The sequence below is a fragment of the Ovis canadensis genome, chromosome 6 (genome assembly GCF_042477335.2).
Source record: "Ovis canadensis isolate MfBH-ARS-UI-01 breed Bighorn chromosome 6, ARS-UI_OviCan_v2, whole genome shotgun sequence".
Classification (NCBI taxonomy): domain Eukaryota; kingdom Metazoa; phylum Chordata; class Mammalia; order Artiodactyla; family Bovidae; genus Ovis; species Ovis canadensis.
This window is the reverse complement of record NC_091250.1, coordinates 75,294,246-75,316,003: the sequence shown is the minus strand read 5'-3', so window position 1 is coordinate 75,316,003 and position 21,758 is coordinate 75,294,246. Positions and strand designations below refer to the sequence as shown.

The 21,758-nt window shown below is 35.3% G+C and overlaps 1 protein-coding gene across 2 annotated transcripts in view; it reads left to right on the top strand.

Annotated features, from left to right (window-relative positions):
• The window catches only part of PDS5A (PDS5 cohesin associated factor A), a 123,068-nt gene that overhangs the window by 89,070 nt on the left and 12,240 nt on the right, over window positions 1-21,758 (top strand). For both annotated transcript variants that reach the window (XM_069593928.1, XM_069593929.1), the window contains exons 22-31: window positions 554-622; window positions 3,139-3,275; window positions 6,722-6,845; window positions 7,172-7,376; window positions 7,917-8,031; window positions 12,348-12,480; window positions 13,042-13,161; window positions 16,246-16,308; window positions 17,237-17,382; window positions 18,416-18,524. In XM_069593928.1, the coding sequence (XP_069450029.1) occupies window positions 554-622; window positions 3,139-3,275; window positions 6,722-6,845; window positions 7,172-7,376; window positions 7,917-8,031; window positions 12,348-12,480; window positions 13,042-13,161; window positions 16,246-16,308; window positions 17,237-17,382; window positions 18,416-18,524 (1,221 nt within the window). The remainder of the gene's footprint in view (window positions 1-553; window positions 623-3,138; window positions 3,276-6,721; window positions 6,846-7,171; window positions 7,377-7,916; window positions 8,032-12,347; window positions 12,481-13,041; window positions 13,162-16,245; window positions 16,309-17,236; window positions 17,383-18,415; window positions 18,525-21,758) is intronic.

Sequence of the window (21,758 nt, the reverse complement as noted above, 5' to 3'; positions counted from 1 at the left end):
TGTTTGTTGTTGAGTTGTAAAAGTTCTTTATATATTCTGAATATTTATATACTGAATCCAAGAATAGAAAGATTTTCCCCTGTACCTTCTTGTGAGAGTTTTTTAGTTGTAACTCTTAAGATCTTTGATCCAGTGTTAAAGTTAATTTTTATATATGATATAACAGTCCAGCTTCATTCCTTTGCTTGTGGCTATATCTAGTTTTGCCAGCACCATTGAGGAACTGAGGAGACTGTTGTTTTCCCAATAATTGGTGTTAACACTCTTGTTTGAAATCAGCTGAGCATGTATGTGAGGGTTTCTGCTTCATTCTGTTGGTCTGTGTGTCCATACTTACATCAGTGCCACCCATGCTGTCTTGATCACTATAGATTGGTAAGTTAAGTTTCAAAGTCAGGAGGTTTTAGCCTTCCAACTTTGTTCTTCTTTTCCAGACCCTATTTGGTGGCTTTCTTGTGGGGTTCCTAGAGCACAGTGTTGTTCAGCATGAAAACCTTAATGAGAAAAATTTTAAGTTTTTTTCTAAAAGTTAAATTTATTTAATTTTCTGTAGTCAACAGGTGAGAAGAATGGAAAATTATGGTCTCCAGATGAAGAGGTTTCCCCTGAAGTACTAGCAAAGGTAAAATTGAGTAGAACTTGATGACTGTTATGCTGAAATAATGAACATTTATAAATATCCATTAAAAAAAAAAACCTAACACTTAAAAAGCATTTTAAATAAGGTGCTTTATTTTTAAACCAAAAGTTGTGTGTTTCTCAAATTGCAGTTGTCCTTAAAGTTAGTTACATATAGATACATGTCAGCTTGTTTTGTAGATCTTCCTGCCTTGCTGAAATGATTTCAGTGAGGCTGTTTTGCATAGAGATTGTAGAATATTGATGTGAAAAGCACCTCAGGTCTAGCCTCATTACCACTTTTTATCTACAGGCATATGAATATTAATTTGGCAAAAACAGATGACTGTCATCATATTGGTAGCTTTTGATAGATGTAAATTATCCCTCAGTAAAGCTAATTTTTAAAGTGGTAGTCCTTGGAAAAGGAAATGGCAACCCACTCCAGTGTTCTTGCCTGGAGAATCCCAGGGAAAGAGGAGCCTCGTGGGCTGCCATCTACGGGGTTGTGCAGAGTCGGACACGACTGAAGTGACTTAGCAGCAGCAGCAGCATGTATGTATATACACACACACATTTACATAATGTATATATGTGTGTATATGAATGTATATATTTATGTTCAACCCTTCACTGAACACAGCTAAAATGGTAAATTAAAATATTAAGTTTAAACTATTGAGGCATGAATAACTTAGGAATTAATGGGTCAAAAAATAAAATAGAAATGAGACACTTGAGGTGTAGGGTGTACAGTATCCATTTTTTCCCTGAGATCATTGTCTTACTCCAGAAAATGAAAACTTTCCTTTTGACAGTCTTAAAGTTCCTGAAAGACAGAACCTAAATAAAGGCCAACAAAGTATACACCCTTAAGGTCAAGGTGACCTAGAGATGCAAAGTCCTTGAAGAAATATAACCTTAGATCAAGGCTTGAACTTGGGTAAATCGGTCGAGACTGGTAGGGCCTCAGGGTTCCTACAGAAGCAAACACCAATTCTCTGGAAGAAAGTGCATTTATCATGATCTTCAGATTCCTACAAATGATTTTTCATACATAATATCTAATAATTAAATCATGAGTCAAAGAAGAAATTATAATGTGAATTAGAAAAAGGACTTGTCATCAAGATGGCTCCTTCTTACAAAAACACCAGAATCACAACTAACTGCCAAACAACCATCAAAAAAGATTTAAACAAAAAAATGTAGGGTATACCAAAAGAAATAGCCTATACACAAAGATAAAGAAGAAACCACAACAAGACGGTAGGAGGGACACATGCGATAAAATCAAATCTCATATCCACAAGGTGGATGATCCACAAACTGAAAAATAATTATACCACAGAAGTTCTCCCACAGGAATGAAACCCTGAGCCCCACGTCAGGCTTCCCAGCCTGGTGGTCTGGCAACAGTAGGAGAAGGCTCCAGAGAATCTGGCTTGGAAGGCCAGTGGTACTTGATTGCAAAAATTCCACAGGTCTGGGGGAAACAGAATATCTACTCTTGGAGGGTACATACAAGGTCTAGTGTACACCAGGACCCAGGGGGAAAAGCAATAACTGATAGAAAAACGAGACAACCTAGAAGGGTGGGATTGTGGGGGGTGTGGGGGCTTCATGGGAGGAAGGGTTAAGAGGATGAGGATATTATACTTATAGCTGATTCATGTTGTTTTACAGCAGAAAATAACATTGTAAAGGAATTATACTCCAATTAAAAAGTAAATTTAAAAAATAAAAACCATAATGTGATAAAAAATAGAAATAAAAATAAAGTGGTAGTCTTGGGATTTAAAACAAGACTTCTTTATCATCTTATCTGATGATCTATCTCACCTTGAATAGCTCCATAGGCATCATTTATTCCATCAGTTCCTTTTTCCAGGTTGTCGATAAATAAATGTAGTAAATGATATCTACATTCTTTAGCTAGTTCTTGCATACATTTCATAACAGTCTTGAGTATAAGGCTCCAAGCAGTTATGACTACAAAATCTCCTGGGTTTTTTGATCAAAATAGTTCTTCAGTACTATAAGAAATATTAAAGTCTGTCTAGTTATTTTTAACCACTACAATCTGTGTAGTTATTTTTAAAAAATATATCAGTATTTTTAAATGATTTGAAAAGCAAGTGTCCAGGTGCGAGAAGTCTGAATTCAGAAGCCAGAGCCTGGGTACGCTATATATCATAGTAATGTGTCTTAGGTTACCTTGCTGCTGCTGCTAAGTCGCTTCAGTTGTCGCCGACTCTAGGTTGCCTTACTTACTAGAAATAAGAATGCCTCCCTCACAGAGTTGTTTGGTAGATTAAATAAAATAATACATGTACAAATCTGGGGGAAGCACCTGGCATAAACAGAATAAGTATTAGTTCTCATTATTATCCTACAGACTTGTTTAATAAAACATGTCTGCTGGCAGTTAAGTAATCTCACTAATGTAATTAACATAAATCTTCCCTTTCAGTGGAATTTTAAGTTGCTTTCTTCTTTTAGCATGTTAATATTTTATAGGTACAGGCAATTAAACTTCTGGTAAGATGGCTGTTGGGTATGAAAAACAACCAGTCTAAATCTGCCAATTCAACTCTTCGGTTATTATCAGCAATGTTGGTTAGTGAGGGTGACCTGACAGAGCAGAAGAGGATCAGGTGAGATTTTTCTTTCCAATTTTTTTTAGCTTCAAGATGTTGGTAGAGCTTACATAAAAATTATTTACTTAATATTAGCTGTTGTAATTGCACTATACGTTTTGTGTTTCAATTATGTACTTACTTCAGGTTTATATCTCAATAATGGTGTATTTTCATTTCTAAAGACTGACCTTTTTCCAGTAAATTTGTAGTCATAATCATTACAGCAGTGTTACAGTTAGCGTCAACATTTGGATCAATTAAACAAATATTTGTTGAATATTTGCCAAACACTAGCCAAGCATTGCTGTAAAAACAGAGAAAATTCAGTTCCTGCCTTTAAGCAACTTACCCTGTAAGTATAGTGGTTGAACAAGTATAGTGTTTGGTGCCATGAAAGGAATAAAAATTTCAGTGTAGATTCAAAGAAGAAAGAGTTGCAGCCTCTTGGTGGTTTGCAGAAGACTATACAAGGGTTTGCAAATGCCAAAAAAAATTTGTTTCCATTTCTACACATGTTCAGTCTTCAAATCTGTGAAATCACCATTTCTTCTTTCTGTACCTTTTAAGATGAAAATAAAAGTGAAATTTTTCATTTACTGGTTTTCATGTGAAATAACTGAAAAATTCTACTTGTGATGCATTCTTTAAAATTTGTGTTAGAGGATAGACTTAACTATTCATTTATGCTTTCAGTATTTATTGAACACTGTATCATGCCAGGTACTGCCAAACCTTTTAAACATACAATAATTTCTTCCTCTAAGGAATATTCATTCTATTGGAGGAGATAGGAAATGCACAATTACATTCAGTAGAGATACTGAATGCTTTGATAAACTGGAGAAAACAATCAAAAATCGTTTTTATCATAAGCCAAGAGTAGCTTTGCATGAACAGATTGAAGAGTAGGGACAGCAAGTTTTAAATTTGGGGAAACCATGTACAAGTGTGTCCCAAAGGCTTAATGATGAGCTCTTAGAAATCAGTGATAAATAGGCAGGATCCCCAGTAAAGGTGAAGATTATATATTGCCAGTTTATCTTTTAAAAAAATGTTTAACATCACTAAATACAATAAATACAATTTTAACTTAAGTGGAACCTCTTGTCAAATCATCAAAAAGAAATTTTTTGAGCAATCATTACTCTATGGGATCAGGGAAAACGGTTTCCCTCACTACTACTGTGAATATAAATGGGCATAGTCTTGGCAGCACTGTTTGGCATTTTGTTTCTGAGTCCTTAAAAATATTAATATTATTCTTTGGCTTTATTTTTATGTTCATGAAATTTAAAGAATCATATAAAAATATACATACTAACATTTCTTTCCAGTGTTTTGTTTTGTTTTTATCACAAAACATAGGAGAATGGTCAGTTGTGGAACATGCATATTATGAAATATTAGGCAGATCTTAATTAAACATTGTGTGTCCCATCGGAGAAGGCAATGGCACCCCACTCCAGTACTCTTGCCTGGAAAACCCCATGGACGGAGCAGCCTGGTGGGCTGCAGTCCATGGGATCGCTAGGAGTCGGACACAACTGATCAACTAAACTTTCACTTTTCACTTTCATGCATTGGAGAAGGAAATGGCAACCCACTCCAGTACTCTTGCCTGGAAAATCCCAGGGACGGAGGAGCCTGGTAGGCTGCAGTCCGTGGGGTCGCTAAGAGTTGGATGCGACTGAAGCGACTTAGCAGCAGCATGTATACCATAGTTTAGCTTGGACTCTGGAGTCAGAAACTTACTCAATTTCCTGTTCCATTTGCTAGTTGTATAAACTTGCATGAGTCAATTTTGCAAGCCTCAGTTTCCCCATCTTCCAGAGTAATGTACCCAGATAGTAGCATTAGTAATTTTTTAAATTCCTGAATCATTTGCCTCAGAAGCCATTTGAGAGTCCTTCAGTGTTACCAGTGCTCACTTTGATGGTCATGTGGTCTAAGAGTGCCATGTTTTCTCCTCTTGTATGTTAAATAATAGCCCCTTGTGGATTTAGGGCAGCTTTCCACATATTTTGAAGTCTTTAAAATATCAAAGCTATGTTATGTTCCATTTAGCAGTTGAAGTAAGAAGATTGTTCTTTCACCACATCAGTGTCACATTTTACTATTTAGGTAGTTTAAGTTGACTGGGTAAGGAGTGGGGATTCCTGGGCCTTCTAGATTCCCTTAGTAAACTTCCTGTTGGAAAGGAAAGTCTGCCTCAGAGACTAGTACCTGAGAGACACTGGCTCTCACCTCCATATTCTTTCCTTTTAGATGTTTGTCTGATGCCACCTCCTTTAGGGTACAGATCACTTCCCAATTCATAGCCCTTCCATTTCATCAGACATATCTAGGCTTAAGATTGATTTCTGTTATGTTTGTAAAATGTGTGTGTGTGCTTAGTTGCTCAGTTGTGTCCGACTCTTTGCAACACCATGAACTATAGCCCACCAGGCTCCTCTGTCCATGGGCATTCTCCAGGCAAGAATACTGCAGTGGGTTACCATGCCCTCCTCCACGGGATCATCTCAACCCACAGATCAAACTCAGGTCTCCTGCATTGCAGGCGGATTCTTCACCATCTTAGCCACCAGAGAAGCCCCTGTGTAAAATACATGTATGCATTTAAAATTGTGGTAAATAGATTTTAAATGATAAGTGAATTTTAATTTCTCAGTTTTTAGTATCAAGTTTTCTTTGATACAGGTGAATGCCTCTTAAAATGAGAAATACAGTTCCTAGTGTAAATGGTTCTCGCTAGTGTTGCAGTTGGTGCTATTGTAAATGAAAGCAGAGTTCCTTATAGTAGAGGATCTAAGCTAAAATGTAACTAAAAATGAAGGCAGCCATTAAAAAGAAGGAAATTTTGCTATTTGATACAACATGAATGGGCCCAGAGAGTATTATGCTTAGTGAAATAAGTCAAAGATAATATTGTATGTTATCACTTATATGTGGAATCTAAAAATTAAAACTAGTGAATATAACAAAGAGACTCACAGATACAAAAAACAAACTAGTGGTTACCACTGGGGAGATGGGAGTGGGGAGGAGCAAGGTAGGGGATTAAAAGATAAAAACTACTACATATAAAATAAGCTTCAAGGATATATTGTACAACATGGAAAATATAGCCAAGATTTTATAACTGTAAGTGGACTATAATCTGTAAAAATTTTGAATCGCTATTTTGTACATCTGAATTTAATATAATAAATCAGCTATACCCAAGTAAAATAAGTAAATAAAAATTTTTTAATGAAGGCAGATAAATGTAATATCAGATAGTCACAATGATTTGAGCCTTCTTCCCTGTGTTCAAGGACTCAAAGGATCTTTCCCATACTTGTACATTATGTCAATTTAAGTGTAAATTATGCTAAAGACCTTAACAGTCAAAAAGGGATCAAAGCGCTTTATGAATGATAATGGTTATAGGAAATGTTTCTTTCTTTCTTGTTTGTTTATAGTAAATCTGATATGTCTCGCTTGCGATTAGCTGCTGGTAGTGCCATAATGAAGCTTGCTCAGGAACCTTGTTACCATGAAATTATAACCCCAGAACAATTTCAGCTCTGTGCACTTGTTATTAATGTAAGTAACAGTCTTATTTTGTCATTTACTTGGTCTTCAACATTAAATTATATTAATATGATTATATACTTAATACAGATTAAGTATCCATTTACTCTGTGGATGTATGCACAAAAGGGATTGCTATTATTACTATTCTAACCAGTTATCTCCCCACAATTTTTACTTCCTTAGTATAATTATATCTTTTTTTAAAATGAAGACATTAAAAATAAAGTGTTCTTTTGTAAATGTTTGCCAGTTTTTAAAAAACTAAATAGGGGTTTTTGTTAATGATTTTAAAAGTACTAATATTTTTAAGTAGTTTTGGTTTTGTGCTGCTGTAGGATGAGTGCTATCAAGTAAGGCAGATATTTGCTCAGAAGCTACACAAGGCACTTGTGAAGTTATTGCTCCCATTGGAGTATATGGCCATCTTTGCCTTGTGTGCCAAAGATCCTGTGAAGGAGAGAAGAGCACACGCACGACAGTGTTTACTGAAAAATATCAGTATACGCAGGGAGTACATTAAACAGAACCCCATGGCTACTGGTAAGTAACTTTCAAAGTGCTCAGTGTGCAAATATATCTTGTCAATGTATCCATTTGTGAAGGGTTTTATTTCTTACATTTCTGTTATATTGGGTTGGCCAGTAAGTTCATTCACATTTTTCCATAAGATGGCCAAGCCAACAGTGTATAGCACTGGGACTTTTATAGAATGTTGCTGTTACAGTTAAGATGTATGTAAAATCTAAGATTTTACTTTCTGAGTCCTGTTTATAATGCATATAAGGAAGAACTGTATTTTATCTTACAGGATGAGCAGCGTGGCTTGATTTGAACACATTGCTCTGATGTTGGAGAGTGAAGTCCCTAGCCTTGCCAGGGATTCAATCTTAAATTATCCTTTGTCTTCAGTAGCCTTCAAAATTGAAAAAAGTATTTCAGTATCATCCAGATGATATGTTGCCTCTAATTTAGGAATAACTGAGGGAAAAATGTTAACTGAAGTGGTTAAAACATTAAATTAGGGAGAGATTTTTATAAAAGCTATTATTACTATTGTTAATAATAATGTTTTCACTCTAGAGAAATTATTATCACTGTTGCCTGAGTATGTAGTTCCATATATGATTCACCTGCTAGCTCATGATCCAGATTTTACAAGATCACAAGATGTTGATCAGCTTCGTGATATTAAAGAGTAAGTCATGTTGATTTTTAAAGAATTTTTAAAAATATTTTTACTTTTTAAAAAAGGCTTAATTTTTTTGTTACTGTCCCCATTAGAATAAAATTTTTTATGGTTTTCTTTTACTGTAAATTTTAAGTTTTGTCTTACAAAATTGTTTCTGTCTAATAAGTTCTATTTGGTTGTTTTGTTTGTTTGCTGCTGTTTGCAGTTAGCTTTAGCTGAGTCTTTGAAATAGATTGACTTGGTTTTTATGTTATTTTTACTGTTTGTATTAAATTGGGCTTCAGTTACATCAGTTTGATCATTTAGAAACCCATGTGAAAGCCATGGAGGGAAAATTTCTCTCTGTAAAGCTACACTTTCAACCTCAAAAGATGCCTCAAAAGTATGCACACACATAAAAGATACTCTGTGGCAGGACTATGGTAATACAAAATTAGATATGTTACACCAGTCACGGAGAGATTTATCTCTGGTGGAAAGACAGGCAAGTAAACAATTGCAAAATACTTTAGTGTTTTTATGTAAAACAGAACTTTGTATATTGATGCATGATGAGTAAACAAGTACACGATGGCCTAGAATTATCTACAAATGACCTCCAAGAAACTTTAAAGCAGTATTTACTTTGCCATTGCTATGCTTTTGCTTTGTTCCTTTAAATTGGTTCCTTCAGCTTGTATTTAAATTACTATGATTTTTTATATGGGACATGACACCTTTTAGTTCTAATCTTATTTGAGGTGGTGGTTGTTGCTGCTCAGTCGCTAAGTCGTGTGGTAATCCACATTTATTTCTGCCTCGTGTAGCTCTTTAAGGAGACATAGGTTCTAGTCCCAGCTATGTCAGTAGAAGCTTTACTTCTCTGAGCTTCTCTGCTTCAGTCACCTTATCCATAAAATACAGGATATAAAATAGGTAATTCCTAAAATGTCTTCTAATTCTGATTTCTGTTTATTTTATAAATATATTTCATTTGCAAATTCTTTTTTTTTTTAATAACTTTTATTTTGGGATTTCCAAGAAAGCACTTTGATAAATCGAAAAAGTATATGTTTGCCTAGAACACTAGGTCTGTGTTAAGGAAACTTTGAGCCCTGTTTCAGTTGCAAGGCCATCATGTGGAAAAAGGTTAGACCTAAGAGAGGCAGTAATGGTGTGGGAAGAGCACTGAAGTCATTTGAGTTGGAACTGAAATCACTGGCACATACTTTTTGATTCTACCTAGTGTGCAGTGCTTTTGAATATCTTTAAACATTTCAAGTTACTATGTAGTTTGAAGTGTTAACTTCTTTTTCTAGTTAAGGTGTACAGTTTCTTAAAGTATACGGTTAGATTATTCATTAAGACTTTTTAATATAGGGTATTATTAGATTTAAATTTCCCTTTCAGCACTACCAGTGCTGAATCCTGTAAGTATGGTATGTTGTGTTTTTATTTGTCTTAAGGTATTTTCTAATTCTTTTTGTGATTTCTTCTTTGACCCATTGATTGTTTTAAGAGGGTGGTTTGGGAATTCCCTGACCGTCTAGTGGTCAGGATCCACGCCTTAATAGCAAAGGGCCCAGGTTCAGTCCCTGGTCAGGGAACTAAGATTTTGCAAGCTACATGGCCCCCCCCCCAAAAAAAAAAAGAGTGTGGTTTAATTTCCATATATGTGTGAGTTTTCCAATTTTCCCTGTTTTCCTTCTGTTACTGACTTTTAGTTTCATGCTGTTCTGGTCAGAAAAGATATGTTTTAAGACTTGCGGCTTGCTGTCGAGGCCTATTAAGACTTACGGTCTGTCCTAGAGAATATTCCAAGTTCACCTGAGGAAACTGTGTGTTCTGCTGCTGTTAGTTGGAGTATTCCATCTATGTCTCATACATCTGAGTGGTTTATAGTGCTGTTCAAGTTCTCCATTTTCTCTTTGATCTCCTCTCTGTTTTTTCAATCCATTATTTAAAATAAGGTATTGAAATCTTATTGTGGAATATGTGTTTCTCCCTTCTGTCAACTTTTGCTTCATAGGTTTTGGGGCTCTGTTGTAAGGTTTGTGTTTATAATAGTCATATCCTCTTCAATAGTCCTTCTCGGTCTTTTGCAATCCAGTTTGTCTAATTATAAAATAGCTACCAGCTCTCTTCTGGTTACTGTTTGTATGAAATGTATTTTCTCCCCATCCTTTAACTTTCAATTACTTTGTGTTTTTGTATCTGAAATGAGTCTCTTGTAGACAAGATATATATGGATCTTTTTTCTCCCTTAATCTACTCTGCTTCTCTGCTTTTTAATTGGGAGATAAGGAAGAAGTTACTTCTGCCACATAACTATTAGTTTTTTCTGTGTCTTATATATTTTTTGTTATTTAATTGCTCCATTACTGCCTCTCATTTTTGTATTTACAGTTGAACTTTACAGTATGAATAGGTTTGAACTGTGCAGGTTCACTTACATGCAGATTTTTTTCAATAATAAATACTATAGTGCTTCAAGATCCACAGCTGGTGGACCCACAGATACAGACAAACTTCATATACAGAGGAACCAATTATACAGTGGGCCAAGACTAAGTTAAATGCAAATTACTGTGTGAAGGGTCAGCACCCTTAACTCCTGTGTTATTCAAGGGTCAGCTGTAGTTGTTTTTTGTAGGAAACTTTTTTAATTCTTTTGGATATATTTTTTAGTTATTTTCTTAATAATTATTCTTAACAGCTTAAAATTGTAACAACCTATTTTCAATAATAGCAACTTAGTTTCACTAGTGTAGAGATACTCTGCTCTTGTGAAATGTGAAATTGCTCCATTGTGTCCAAGTCTTTGCAACCCCATGGACTATATAGCATACCAGGCTCCTCCATCCATCGGATTTTCTGGGCAAGAGTACTGGAGTGGGTTGCCACATCCTTCTCTGCTCTTATACATCTCTATTTCATTCCCTTTATATTGTAATTGATACAAATTATATTTTTATATGTTGTTTCCTTTCACATATATGTGATTATTTTCATGCATGTGGTTTATTTCTTTATTTTTGGCTGTGCTGGGTCTTTGTTGCTGGCAGGCTTTTCTCTAGTTGTAGAGAGTGGGGTCTGCTCTCTGATTGCAGTGCTCAGGTTTCTTACGGCGGTGCCTTCTCTTTGCGGAGCACAGGCTCTGAGGCCATGGGCTTCAGTAGTCGCAGCACATGGGCTCAATAGTTGTGGTTCCTGGGCTCTGGCACACAGGCTCAACAACTGGGACACAAGGACTTAGTTGCTCTGCAGCATATAGGATCTTCCTGGATCAGAAATCAAACCCTCGTCTCCTTCATTGACAGGCAGATTCTTTACCATTGAGCCACCAGGGAATTCCCTGCATTTGCTTTTTAAATCATATATTTAAAAAGGAGTTACAAATCAGAAGCTCAGTAATGCTGGCCTTATGTTTTAGCTATGTTACCTTTACCAGTGGGTTTTTTTTATTTCTTATGGTTTCAAGTGACTGTTTAGTGTTCTTTCATTTCTGCCTGAAGGACTGAGTTTAATATTTATTGCAAGACAGGTCTACTAAAAGCAAACTCCATTAACTTAGTGCTAAATTTTCCTTTACAGTAGTCTCTTAAAACATATATATATATACTATAGGCAAAGAAGTACACACAGATTATCTTCAAGTGATTTTTTTCTCCTCTCGATGGAGTAAAACAGTAAGTCCATGGTGGTTGCCTAAAAAATCATCATGGGAACTTAATAACAGATTTTGATTCTAGATTTGGCAATGTAAGTTCCTCAGATGATTCTAATCTTCATCCCAATTTGGGATTCACTTTTACTTAGAAATTCAGGTGTCACCAGACACTTTATGAATTAAATAACTATAACAAGCAGAAAACAGAAAAATGACTTGAAATGTGACTGTTTCGCTGAGTTACTGGTTATATGCACACCAGTCTCATAACACATGAAATTCAGAGTTATGTCACAGTAGAATTACATACGAGCCCTAGATCACAGGATAAATAGCTTACAAATGGTCAGAATGGCAAGACTATGCTGTATGCTGGTTTGCTCATGATTGCTAGATATTAATACACAGTATATTATCTAAATGTTTATTAAATACCTATAGAATGACTCTTCACGTGTATGCCTCATGAAACTGTGAGGCTTTCTCATATTAAGCTATATGTTCATGTTTGTTATTTGTGATGTTATATCCTATTTTAATTGAACATTTTATTAATCATTAGCGTTTTACTCTTTGTATACTCGAACAACAGAACTTCCCAGTAAATTATTTAATCCACTCAGCAAAAGAACCTGCAATTAGTCTCTTTACTAAGTGAATATGTTTCATTTAGGTGCCTCTGGTTCATGCTTGAAGTTTTAATGACAAAAAATGAAAATAATAGCCATGCCTTTATGAAAAAGATGGCAGAGAATATCAAGCTAACAAAAGATGCCCAGTCTCCAGATGAATCCAAGACAAATGAAGTAAGATATATATTAGGCCAGTGACTATTAAGAAATTACAGGGAAAAAGTAATGTGACCCTTGTCCCACTTGTTTTTCCTATTGTATAATAGATTAGAGAATGCTTATTAAAATATATACTTATAGTTTATAAATATATGTACTTTTTCTTTCATTACATTGAAGTCTATTTTTGAAGAACGTTTATTACTCTGAAAAAGATATTAAAATATGTACAGAGCATGGGGATAAGAACTAGTGAAATTTATAACTATGCTGTCTTAAGAACTAGTAAGTAAGTGTTACAGACCCATAGATAGTCTTCTTGTATGTTTCCTTTGGTTTGGTTTGTTGTTTTTAATGCATACTTGGCATTCATGTTAAAGTAAAACGAAGGGGACTTTTTTGTCCTTGTTACTAGGAGTCTACATCAGAAGAAGTGCCAGAGACAACATGCAGAGTGTTCAAGGAGTAAACAATAGCCCCATATTACTGTGTCGATTCCATGTTACATATTGGGTAGAATTGGTACCTGTGCTTGTTTTGCACTCCTGAAAGTTACGTGATTTGTTTCCTCCCTAGAAACTTTATACAGTGTGTGATGTGGCCCTGTGCGTGATAAATAGTAAAAGTGCTTTGTGCAATGCAGAGTCACCAAAGGATCCAGTCCTGCCAGTGAAATTTTTTACACAACCTGAAAAGGTAACTTTCTTCTCATTTTTCTACCAAACTGAACTCACTTAAATTTGTTACTGTCATCCTGGTGGCAAATACTAGACTGTCTTGACTACAAAGTAAAAAATATATACCTCTGTGAGTTTATCAAGAAAGGGGAGACTGTCTTCCAAAGCCTGAAAAATATCATTCTCACCTTACAGAGTAGAGAATACAAATCAAGCTTGGTGGTGGTGTTCCTATGTGAGCTATTCCTTCTGGATATTTCTAATATGTAAGAGGAATTTTCAAATTTCTTAAATTGTTTTCATCTCATCCTGTTAAAACACTGTTAGTATTTTTTCAGACAAGAAATAAAAATGTTTGGTAGAGTGTAAATTATATACATCTATATATGAAATAAAGTGTCAGTATGAATGGAAATGGTCTTGGCAATTGACAGACCTGGATTTGAAGTTAACAGGCTTCACCAGTGGCTCAGTGGTAAAGGATCTGCCTGCGATGCAGGAAATACGGGTTTGATGCCTGGGTCAGGAAGATCCCCTGCAGGAGGAAATGGCAACCCACTCCAGTATTCTTGCTGGGAAAATCCCATGGACAGAGGAGCCTGGCTACAGTCTGTGGGGTCACAGAGAGTCAGACACAGCTAAACCACTGAACACACACTCAAGTTAACTCTTCTAAGCTTCATTTTCTTCATCTCTAAAATGCAAGTGATGATAATACCTGTTATCTATTATTAATATGCCTAGGTCTATAGAAGTTAGTCAAAATGAAGCGTTAGTAAGTGGTATCGTTAATAATGGGGCTTCCCAGGTGGCTCAGTGGTAACGAATCCACCTGCCAACGCAGGAGACGTGGGTTCTATCCCTGCATTGGGAAGCCCTCCTGGAGAAGGAAATAGCAACCCAGTTCAATATTCTTGCCTGGGAAATCTCATGCACAGAGGAGCCTAGCAGGCAGTCCATGGGGCTGCAAAAGAGTAGGACCTTACTTAGCGACTGAACAATAATAATTATATTATTAATAGTACATAGTACATTTATTCTGCTAGCAACAAATGAAGTTTTCCATGTAAGTAAATTTTTCAGTGAACTAATAGCTCTTTAAATTTTTCCAGCTAATTTGGATTTTAAGACTTTTTTTTTTTAACAGATTGCATTGTATTTATTATCCACTTTAAGGTGATATTTTGAAGTTTTAACTTTGCTGTTGTTTGTTTTTTTTAAAAAAATTAATATTTTTAATGGAAAAAATATGGCATTTAAAAATTTCAACAAAAATTTGTATCCAGTTTTCTTTAATCTAGTACTCAGAATTTATGCCTGGTTTTAATAGGAATAATAAAGATTGCAAAGTTACTTGCCTTCTAATTGAATTTACTGGTCTTTATAAATACTCCTACATGAGCTCTTGAATTTAAATTTACTTTATTGCTGAACCAGGGCTATTATGACTAGAATAGTACCTATATAGAATTTACATACAGTAGTAGTCCTGTCATCAAGAATTTAAGTTGCTGTTTGTTACTATATCTTATTCTAATTGATTTTGTTTTGATATGAAGCTTAGAATGTTTTTAGCCTTCATAATAATACTTTAGAGTTTCCATTTTCAATGAGCATCTTTCTTCATTTCCTTTTCTAATATACTGCTTTTAATATGGTGTAAGTTCAAACACAAGAAAATTAGGGTATTAAGATCATGAGCTTAGTGATATTATAGTATATCTTGATGTAACATTTATTTTGGCTGCATAAAAGCCTTTGTGAGGAAGAAAAGAAGGATACAGGCTTGCCTAGAGTGCATATCGAAAGTGTGATTTCTTCATAGGCACATTTAAGCCATTTTGTTCTTTTCTGTGACACTAGTGTGAAGGTCGACTTAGTAAAAGAAAAAATAATCTTTAAGGTGATTACTTAGAAATGATGAACATCCGGATGCTAATAGATCATTTTGCTTCTGTAACTTCTTGTGGTTTATTCGTGCTATTCCCAGGGTAATTAGCAAAGAGAGGCACCACGTGATCAGATTGTGAACTCTTCAAGTTTCGTATACATATAACTTTTAAGAAAGTATCATCAGTGTCCACGTTTGGCTTAAATTCATTTATTAACTAGTTAATATTGCTGCTGCCCAAGAACATTATGATTGACTTTATTAGATTTTGATGTTGTATTTACCTTTATGATTTGCACAGTCTACGTATGGTTCTAAGAAACAAAATATTTTTAATTAAAGTAAAAGATTTTTTTTGTTTCAGTAAGGATAATATTCTTGAGGGTTCCCTGCTGGCTCAGTGGTAAAGAATCCACTGCCAATGCAGGAGAAAGGAGTTTGATCCTTGGACTAGGAAGACCCCCTGGAGAAGGAAATGGCGATCCACTCCAGTATTTTTGCCTGGGAAGTCCTATATGCAGAGGAGCATGGGGGAGCTACTGTCTGTGGATTTGTAAAAGAGCCAGGCGCAACTTAGCAACCAAACAAAAACAGTTTTCTTGAGATCCTATGTGGAGTTCTTTTAGTGAGTATTAAGTGCCTGGTGCATAGTACCATTTTGGGTGCTTTGGGAGCACAGAAGTAAATTCCCTGGTAGTGTAGTGGTTAGAGTCTACACATCCATTGCAGGGGGCCTGTGTTCAACCCCTGATGGGAAAGATCCCACATGTGTGACACAGCCAAAAAAAAAGGTAAATTTTATAATAGAGCGTAGGTGAACACAGTTCATTGAGTAAACTGGAAACTGTAATAGAAGAAGTATGTTTTATTTTAAATGTGATTTAAGGGAATTCCTTGGTGATCCAGTGGTTAGGATTCCGTACTTTCACTGCCGATATCCTGGATTTAGTCACTGGTCAGGGATCCAGGATCCTACAAGCCATGTGGCACGGACAAAAACAAAGTAATTTGCATAATTTATCTCTAAATTTGACAAAGTCTTGTGTGTCAATTGATTTAATTTTAAAACTAAACTTATAGCATGGTTCATGAAATAGCTTTGATGATTTGATAGGTTTCGTAGCATAAATGAACCTGTTACTGTAAGGCATAATGTCTGAAAAGTCTTTTATGAACAATAAAAATACGCATGTTCACTTTTTTTTTTGATAGGACTTCTGTAATGACAAGAGTTATATTTCAGAAGAGACAAGAGTACTTCTGTTAACAGGAAAGGTATTATATACTAGATAATGGGGGGATCTTTATCTCCTGTGCATATTACTGCTAACCTTTAAACGTCCCTCAAATTTTATAGTTCCTGATTCTTAGAAGTCATGTTGTGGATTGTAGCATCTAAAGCATTTGTTCTCTTGGACTTTTTTCTGCAATGAACCATTTTTTAGTTAAAACCATGTGTCCTCATCAGTACGGATAGGGTTCAAGTTATTTAGAATTCACAACAGATTTCCCTGAAAAATCATATAATAAAGAGGTTAAAGCATCTGCCTCTAATGCGGGAGACCTGGGTTCAATTCCTGGGTCAGGAAGATCCTCTGGAGAAGGAAATGGCAACCCACTCCAGTATTCTTGCCTGGAGAATCCCATGGATGGAGGAGCCTGTGTGGGCTACAGTCCATGGGATCGCAAAGAATCGGACACGACTGAGCGACTTAACTTAAGAAAAAGAAAAGAAATAATTTTAAAGTATTAAAAAGTTAGTTTATATCCTATAAAGGTAATATGACATCTAAAAGAGCAAAAGGAAAAAGGAAATTTAGTATTTGATAAAGTATCTAAACTGTTAAAACTATGTACACTCAATAGTGATTATCTGTAAGGCATTTTACTATGCCTTACTCATTATGTATTTCACTGTATTTTAGGGGCAGTTTTTATTGTAATTGAACAATAAAGAATAATTATTGCATAGTTTTTTTTCTGCATATTTTTAAAAGAATAATACTTCTGACTTCAAATTATGTTCAGACACAGTATTACAGAATTATCATTTCTAATAAATTTAGGATTTAACTTGCCAATAACAACTGTTTTAACAACAATTCCTGGGCTTAAGCAAAACAATAATCCCTTACATGTGTATAAATTTATATGTATTCATTTTAGTGAGGTATAAAATAACATGCGTATATGTAATTTCTAGCCAAAACCTGCTGGAGTACTAGGTGCTGTAAACAAGCCTTTGTCAGCAACGGGAAGGAAACCATATGTTAGAAGCACTGGAGCTGAGACCGGAAGCAATATTAATGTAAATTCAGAGCTGAACCCTTCCACCGGAAATCGACCAAGGCAATTTTTTTCTTCAGTTGTTCTTGTTATGATCACTCACTACTTGATTCATCTTTCAGTTCCTTTTCTTAAAGCACATTACAAAAATGGACTTTAGGGAGCATCTTAGTAAAAAACATAGTGCTGAATTTTAGTATAATTAATGATGGTGATTGAGTGTGTGCGACACACTGGGAAACCATTTAGCATTCTGAATGTATAAAAAAGTTAAAAGAATTTGTAGTAAAACTAATTTACTTGGAAGTGTGTGTATATGTGCAAATTTAACACTTAGGAAAACTGAAAATATAACTCTTTAAACAAATTTATTTATATGCTTTTTAACTCAAGAGATTTAGTATAACATGAATAAACATAACATTGTTAATGACATTTTCCACTTATTATTAAAGATTCCATGTTTAACATGTCAGGTGTTTACTGTCTTAGCTACTGCATAAAAGTTTCCACCTGACCCTCCTCTTACAAACACTGAATAATGAGGCTTTTAAAGATTTTATTCTGATTCATGATATTTTAAGAATAAATTCAACTGGTAGTGTTTTAAACACATTTTTAGCAGTAGGATCCAAAGATGTAAAACTATTAACGTGGGACATCCGTGGTTTACATGGATGGTGGGCGTCAAACACCTTTCCCATGGCCCTTTCTAGCGGCCCCCTCTCTTAGAGCTAATTAAGGGCACAGGCTGAAGAAAGTGATAGTCTTAATCTGCTGTACTTTTGCGCATGGTTTTAGCGTTTTCCACCCCCAGCAGATAGGCTTATAGAATACTTACGTTGTTTGTTTCTTGACAACTAATCTATCAGGTGATTTTAGGCAGTCATTTCTTTCTTACATTAGTAAGGTTAAATGGAAATCAGTAACTTGGTATAATAGGGCAATAGGCTGTAGCCACAGATATGAGTCTTGCTAACTTGGCCAGCCTTCTAAGCCAGTCTGAGCCTCCTGTTTTCTTATTGGTATAGTGAGAGAGTAACCTTTGTATTCATGTGGTCAAATAAAGAAGTTTTGGTGTGTTTCTCTTCAACAGGGAACAGAGTTCAGAGGCAGCAGAAACTGGTGTTAGTGAAAATGAGGAGAACCCTGTAAGAATTATTTCTGTCACACCAGTAAAGAATATTGACCCAGTAAAGAATAAGGTAAAATTTTCAATTTAATGAGTTTCTCCCATGGAGATTCTTACTACAGTTTCATGATAGGAGTGAAAAGCCCACGGTCAGTACATTAATGTATACTACATACTATACATGTGTGTATACAGGTGCTTACCATGCTTTCTCTCTCCAGAAATGATTCTATGTTCACTTTCTTCATTTAACCAGAGCTTGTGTGGTCACCCATAATGGTGTCTTTCTACCACACTACTTTTCCCAGTACCTTGAAAGAATAGGAACTGAGGGGTTTTGAGATCTTGTTTTCAGTACTTCATTGACTCCTGCCAGAGATCAACACTTCTTGTTTGTTCAAATTGAACTGATGAGCTAGCCTTAATGTTTGAGTTTTTATCTATTTAACAGCTGCATTCTTTCTTTGATGGTGGATCTTTTATCTGTAGCTCCCAATATTCTTAATTTTTCAGCAGGATAGAAAGGAATATAACATTGGTAGGAGGATAATGTTCCTGAGTTGGAATAGTATAAGAATAGTAATATTTTTTTTTCTGTAGAATCATATTTTTGACATACTTTTTTTACACACCATATATTTATGGTATTTATAAGATGTTTTAGGAATTACCCTCAGGTACATAAAATATAGGACTATACAGTCATTCCACAGTAGCTGAACTTTTCCTATCAAAACTCGTCTGAACTCAAACTGAACAGATAGGGGCTCTTATTTTTCATGTATATATTTATTTATTTGGCTACATTGAGTCTTAGTTGAGGCATGCAAGCTTAGTCACCCTGCGGTATGTTGGATCTTGGTTCCCTGACCGGGGATTGAACCTGCATCCCCTGCAGTAGAAGGTGGGGTTTTAACCACTGGACCACCAGGGAAGTCCCTGATAAAAGGTTCATTTTTGGTCAGTCTCTCACTGTCCATACTCATGCTCTTTGCTAGCTGAACTTCACTATGTCAGTAGATTCAGGGAACCTCTCAAATGTCTTAGAATTCAGAAGCCAATAGATTTAGGTATTGTGGGATCTTTTTATAGAATTAAATATTCAGCATAAATATGCTTCCATTCAGAAATGCATATTGTTACAGATACTTAAACATGCTTGTCGTGTGTATTAAGAGGTAGTACAGGGATGCAAATGTTTACCTAGTACAGCTATCTATAACCTTCCCAACCTCTGCAATAAAATTGTATAAAAGATAAATTGGATGCTTAAATTCTAATTTTTGAGGGGCCAAAATGTGACTTTGACCTGAAATATTATATTGTTTTGTTCCAAACCCTGTTTTAAGTTTTTCATACTTCCAAAGAATGTTTTAACAATTCAGTGTTGCCTAAAGAGACATGTCATGTTTTGGCAAAAGCCTGATAGCTTCCCAGTCAGATCTCCCATAAATTGATATGATCATTTCTTTCCAGGATCTGGTCCTCAGTCTTACAGGCTCAAAACACTGTGTTGCTAGTATATTAAAAGAAGATATCATCTAAGGGAGTGTTTCTTGCTAACCAGTTTCTCAAAGAGGTTGATGTGTAAACCAGTTAATTATATAAATAAAAACTATCCAACAAATTGGATATGCATGTTTACAGATCAGAATATTTTCTATTATTCACTCTGTGAGAGAAATCAAATTGTAATATGAAGAGTGAATAAGGGAGGTGGTTAGAAGAAGTAAGATACTAACATTCCATGGATGCAGGCAAGCAGTACTGCCAGTGTTGCCCTTTAGAGTCTTTTTCTTCATGCCTGTAGCTGACTGTAGGCATGACTATGCCTTCATGCCTCTTCATTTGGTTTTTGCATGAGTTTGTTATACATATGCACATACACATAATGTTCATAAATATGTAAATATGATCATGTACATGACTTTTAATACAGTCTTTTTTTCCCTATTAAGCAGCCTTGTCTTGTGTGTTCAATTTTTTCTCTCCAGAGTTATCATTTTCTTACATGTATACACATAAATCCTTTCCCCCTTCTTTGTCAGTGCAAACAATGTTGCATTAAACTTACTGGTGATTTTTTTTCTAGGGGCTGAGTTCTAGCAGTGGGATTGCTGGGTCAAGTAGTAAAATACTAGAGATTTTAGATGTTTCTATATTGTTTTCTCAGAAAGTTAGAACACCTGACATTTCTACTAAGCAGGTACTTTTTTCTCTACATATCCACCATCAGCAGGTTTTATAGTTCTTTTGAATCTTTTTCCGTTTAGAGTATCAAAACTAATACCCCACTATTTTTTAAATTTTATATTTATTTTTGTTGACCATTTGGATGTATCTTATGTGAATTGCTTGTTCGTATTTGCCCTTTTTAAAATTATCTCTGTTCTTTTTTTTTCCGGCCATGCTGCACAGCTTGTGGGAACTTCACTAACTAGAGATTAACCCTAGGCCACCAGGGAACTCAGTAACTCAACTTCTGATGCTGTAGTAGTTATACCTTCTTGTTAACACTCTTGCTCCCTTCTGATCTATTCACCAAATATAGCACCCAGTGTGATCTTTTTAAAAATATAATTTGGATTATGTTTGCCCTCTGCTTAAAGTCCATCAGTGACTTTTATTATGGACAGAGGACCCTGGTGGGCTACAGTCCATGGGGTCACGAAAGAGTAGGACACAACTTAGCAACTATACAACAACTTTTATTAGCACTTAAAATAAAATCAGATTTCTTAAAGGTCCCATAAAGCATTCATGATCTGGCCCATGCTTGCTTCTCCTGCCTTAATACCAGTCTCACATCACTTCAAGTTACTTAAATCTTCCAAGCTATTTCCTTCTTTGTGTGTTTCATGTTGCCTCTTGCATCTGTCTAGAACACCTTACTTTCCACATGGTAAGCCTTGCTCTGATACTGTTATTCCCCAGAATAATCAAATTGATGTTTTCCTTTTATTTATTTATTTTTTTCCTGAATGCCCTTTAATCTCTTTAGCACTTAGGGTAATCTGTACTTAAATGTTTGTTTACTCTTTAAAAAAGATTAATCATCTATTATGCTCATCTACTGAGGACCAGCACAGTATCAGTTTTGTTCCCCAGTCTATGCACAGCAGCCACTACATGTAATAGACACTAAGTTGAGTGAATGGTTTCTGCTTCAGGTTTAACCAAACTTAGTCATCTTTATTGGCCTTTTTATTTTGCCCAGGAATCACTATCTTTCACCAGGTGACTTTGCATATCTCTGCTCTAATCCATTGTATACTGTTTAACAGTTTACCCTGTGTGGACCACCTTA